Raw genomic sequence first — 5,000 nt, 5'->3', positions numbered from 1 at the left:
CATCCACCCATCCATCCATCCATCCATCGACCCATCCACCCATCCATCCATCCATCGACCCATCCACCCATCCATCCATCCATCCATCCAACCACCCATCCATCCATCCATCCATCCATCTATCCAAGCATCCATCCATCCATTCATTCATCCATTCATTCATTCATTCTCCGACCCCCGACCGACCAACCACTTTAGTTGATATTGCACCGGCGACGATCGTCCGTTGATCCACACGCCGAAAAGCAGCAAAAATCAATATGGCGACGAGGAACGACGTGAAACAGCACTTAGACACATCCTGTACAGAGTCCTTACCGTCTATTATGAGAGAATGAACTGTAGTGCACTCACTTTATGGATATTCCTTTTGTTGTCGTAAAATCGGGGGAACCGTTCTGCTATACACTGAAGAAAAGTCATTTTTTATTTTGGCCAGAATTTAAAAAGACTCCAAATATCCTTGAATTAAGATGACCCTGAACCGATCAAAAATTCTTCACTCTCAGACTTTTTAGAAGTATTTAAGAAATGTTACGATTTGGAATATCTAGGCAGTCGGAAGCCTCATCTTAATGACCTGGTTCTTAAGATAACATTTTTACAGCCAAAATGTATCAAAAAGAGCTTTGTCATGGTACGGAACTGCGGCTCTAACGGCGACAAAGAGTCAATGAATAGCCCAAAAACAATAAGAATGATTATTATAATAACAGCAACAGTAAGAAATTAGGATAATGATTATGATGATGGTGTTATCATTATTGTTGTTGATAATGATATTGTTGTTGATGTTGGAAATGGCAAAAGATAGAGAACAGAACAAAGTTGATTAACATCGCAATGGATTAGAAGGATGTGATTTCTGTCGTACAGGTTGTAAATCGAGATATCGACAAGGGGGGTATTTAAAGTGTCATAATAAGACATTTTGGACTTACATATGTATATTCTTCTTCTTCTTCTTCTTCTTCTTCTTATTCTTCTTTCAGCTAATTTCGCATTTTGCAGAGTTGCCATAATGAATGCCACATATCCATGCATCTCGGTTCAGAGCATCATCTTCCTCCAGGCCCAGTTCCTTCATATCGTCCTTTACCTTATCCAACCATCTAGTCTTTGGGCGTAACATTTTTCTCTTTCCCACTATTTGTAAGTCCAATACTGTATATAACATCAAAATAGGATAGATGGGTGTCACTAAAACGAGGACCTCTTAGAGAAAACTGGGACTCAACACAGAAAGAGGAACTGAGGCAGACTCATGGATAAAAACTTGGAGAAGAAATGTCGGAACACAATAATGATTTTAATGTCAATAAAATTGACTTACCTGTGAGGCTGTCAGAGGTGACGAGGGTGAAGGGTAGGCGGTGGAGTAACCAAACTGTGATAATGACATATTATCGATAATCACGTGTTAACTCAACCGGAAGAGGATGTCAATTCGTAATCGTAATGCAAAATTACTTGATGTAAAAGTGACACATCGTATTGAAGAACTGAACTCGATTACCAATGAAGCACATTATATTATACAATGATATGCGTCTTCCACGCCACTCTGAAAATTTTCAGTCGCCAAATCCAACAAATTAAAAGTCTGGCGATTACAGCCAAGTGGTAGCTATCACGATTGTATTCAAATATCTCCCCTAATATTTGATTTCAGTATCTATAAGAACAAGAATATTTATTCATAAACCAAGCAGTGAATGAGTAACAACAGTGAATCCATCCCACAAGTCTCTAAACTACAGTAGAATATCTAAACCTCACTCTAATCTCTTCTGTTTTCTTGCCCTTTCCAGAAGATTATTGTTGTAAAAGACACGTTAATTTCAATGTTGGTGACTTGTCTCTTGGCTCCAGTGAATTTCAATCAAAAATCAAATACACATCTTTCCAAAAAAGAAAAGAACAATCCGATTTCTTTCATCCTCTCTGGAGATCATGGAAAAGTACTGAGAATATTGGAGCCGACATCTGGGATTTGCAAAGTCATTCTGGTTAAAGAGAACAAAACAAAATTGAAACAAGTTAAGAGACATTTTAAAAGTTGGAAATTCCAAAATTATCAATCTTAAATAAACTTCCTGATGTTGTTATCGTTAACTTTGCTTCTATTATTCGAAATGTGTTTTTTTTTTAATTCGTTTTTTTCCCAATTCAAGTTCATGTTTTCAGTTCCATCGAATGAGTTAAAGTATTCTTCAAGTGACAATGTCTGCCGGGATGGAACACGAAATGTCATGTAATAGTAAAGTCTACTAGTGGAAAAATATCATTTTGATGATCTATAGTGGCTACACTTGTCCTCCTGAATGGTACAGAAATTCCACTTGAGCAAGGTTCTAAAAACAAGAATTTTTGTCAAAGTGAAAACGGTGGAGAGCTATTATATTATGAGAGAAGTACATTCTTGCACTCATGACTTATTCAGAAACGGTTTCTGTGTGTTAAAAAAACAAACTTTCAGGCAACATATTTGTAAAGAGTCGTTCTAATAATGTATTTTTGTTATATGTGATCAGTCGTCTCACACAGGTATAAAATGTTGGGTTAACATAATAACGTTAGGATTAGAATACTTATTCTACATGACAAGATTTGATCTATACCATACATATTTCATGGAGAATATGAATGCCGTTTATTTAACCCTCTCCCTACCAGTCATATTTTAGAAAAATCATATCCATGCTTTGGTTAATCTTAAGGGCAACAAGAATACACCGTATTATATCATTTTGTTTTGTTTAAAAAACAACAAAAAAACATTGTTTCACCATAGTTTGGCGTTCTGATAGCAAAGGTACAGCTTTAAATACTTTATTGAGAAAGATAGCTCTCAGTTTTTAAAAAGTCCTGGCTCTATCGTAACAAATGTGTCGTATTTCTATTCTTGGTAAGCAGAGGGTTGATGGTTAATTTATTGAATTTTGTCATTCTGATCATCTTAACTTTAAAATTAAATCTTTTCATCTGGTTCATCCTACGTGCACTTATTTGCAGGTCTGATAACCCAAGTTCTTATGTGCTCATTTGTTGTAACGGAAATCTACCCCCCAAAAATGACGTAAAATATTGTTAAACTAGTCACATACTACGCAGGGACAAAAACATACCAGCTAACCAAGCCATGTCGGGATACTTCCAAAAACACGGGAACCTTTTCAGAGGAAGACCGATCACAACACTCCCTGTGATCCTAAACAAAAACCTCACAACACTTGGACAAAGCATTAGTCTCATAACGGCAGGGGACCTTGAAAATCTGAGAACCCTAGCAGAGGACCGGCAATATTGGAGACACCTCACACAGGAAATACTGGAAACAGCCAAGGCGACCCGATCTTTCGGTCGAGACGCGAAAGGCATCTAAACAAACAAACAACAGTCCCATAAGTGGGTTTGGATGTCAGACCTGTATATATGTACACGCTGGGTTCATTTCAACATAACACCACTATGGCACTATAAATCACATATCTGTACAATTAAGTAGTTTAAAAAAAAATCAAAATTTACGTTAATCTTTAGATCGTCCAACGTGCTTATTTATTAAGGGGCAGCGTGGCTCAGCGGTACGATCTTTGCTTCGTTACCCGTAAAGTACCGAGTTCGATCACCGGCCGCTGCGCTGTGTGACCTTGAGCAAGTCACCTCGCTCTAGCTCAATTTGCGTCGCTGAACTGCGGCTAACGCCTGGGTTATTCCAGTCTTTCCCTTGGAATAGACCCTAGAGACACATTTATTCGATAGGATGAATAAAGGGAATTTTATCATTTATTTTATTCATTAATTTGGCATAATGTAAACGTTACTGCTTGAAACTCGAAGTCCGATAACTTTGACTAACAATTAGAATCATTTTACCTGGTTCATAAAGACATAACACTAAGTTACAATGACACTGTAGATCAAATATCTGAACAATCATTCAAATAGTAAAACATTTCCAAATTTACTTGCATCTTTAGATAGTGCACCAATCTCGCAATTTGGACATTATACAAACATGGTTGCTTAAAGTGCGGCTATTTGATCTTGTGGTATGACACTCGTTTTTGGATCGGAAGGTCCTGGGCTCGAGCCTTGCTCGGTGCATAGGTGAGTATTTGAAAAAAAAGGCTCTTTATTCACATTCTCTCACGGTATTCCGGTGTAAAATGAGAATCTGGCCTGTTAACAGCTTGTCTCTGTCGGGAAAAAAATATTATCGCCTAACAGGCGTCATGTCTCGTTCTAAATGTTACTTGCTGTTCAGGGACCCTTTGTAAAGCACTTTGAGCACGTTTAGTGGGGATTGCGCTATATAAAAGCTGAAGATTTTGGGTTTCTTATTCAAGCTCGAAGAAATAAATATCGATATTAAAGTGGAACAGAAGCTCTAATTTTTAAAAATAATACAGATGATGTGGAATTTTCCGGTTTCCCCTTTGTCAACAAAAAACACAATGAATGAAACTCTTAAGTCAAATGAATGAGAGATGAAAGGATGGCGTTGTTTTACTTGTATTCCTATAATGGTGTCTCAATCGTCGTTAAAAAAAATCTGTATATTGAGAAGTCTAAGAATGATTGTTCTTGGAAGAAAAAAAAAGAGGAAAATATACAATATGTCAAAATAACAACAAAAAAAGGGGGAAAAAGCAGTAAAAGAAAAAAGGAAGAGAAAAAGAAACAAATAATAAGACAAAACAAAACATACAAACAAATTAATAAACGAACACACAGTAAACAAAAATTAACAATAAGAAAAACGCAAATGAAAACAATAGGATAAAAGGTTTTATCGGGGGACATCAACTATTTGAAGTAGTAAGTTATTTTTTGGCACATTGAGGAAGCTCAAATGTACCTTTTCATACTTTTATTCCTTTTTTTTTATCATCATCACCATTATCATCATTATTTCTACGATCCCGACGTGCACTAATTTTCAGATCTGATAACCCAATTCCTTATGGGCTCATTGTTGTAATGGAAATCTCAAC

The 5,000-nt window shown here is 36.6% G+C and overlaps 1 protein-coding gene across 3 annotated transcripts in view; it reads right to left on the bottom strand.

Moving 5' to 3' along the window:
- The window catches only part of LOC144977339 (uncharacterized), a 111,221-nt gene that overhangs the window by 80,788 nt on the left and 25,433 nt on the right, over positions 1-5,000 (bottom strand). For all 3 annotated transcript variants that reach the window (XM_078922429.1, XM_078922430.1, XM_078922431.1), the window contains one exon: positions 1,334-2,006. In XM_078922429.1, coding sequence (XP_078778555.1) covers positions 1,334-1,402 — 69 coding nt within the window. In that variant the 5' untranslated portion in view covers positions 1,403-2,006. The remainder of the gene's footprint in view (positions 1-1,333; positions 2,007-5,000) is intronic.

The sequence above is a fragment of the Berghia stephanieae genome, chromosome 7 (assembly GCF_034508935.2).
Source record: "Berghia stephanieae isolate SIO BIC M18660-M18661 chromosome 7, UCSD_Bste_1.3, whole genome shotgun sequence".
In the NCBI taxonomy this organism is placed as follows: domain Eukaryota; kingdom Metazoa; phylum Mollusca; class Gastropoda; order Nudibranchia; family Aeolidiidae; genus Berghia; species Berghia stephanieae.
The sequence above is the reverse complement of the archived record's forward strand: the minus strand, read 5'-3'. Positions and strand labels throughout refer to the sequence as shown.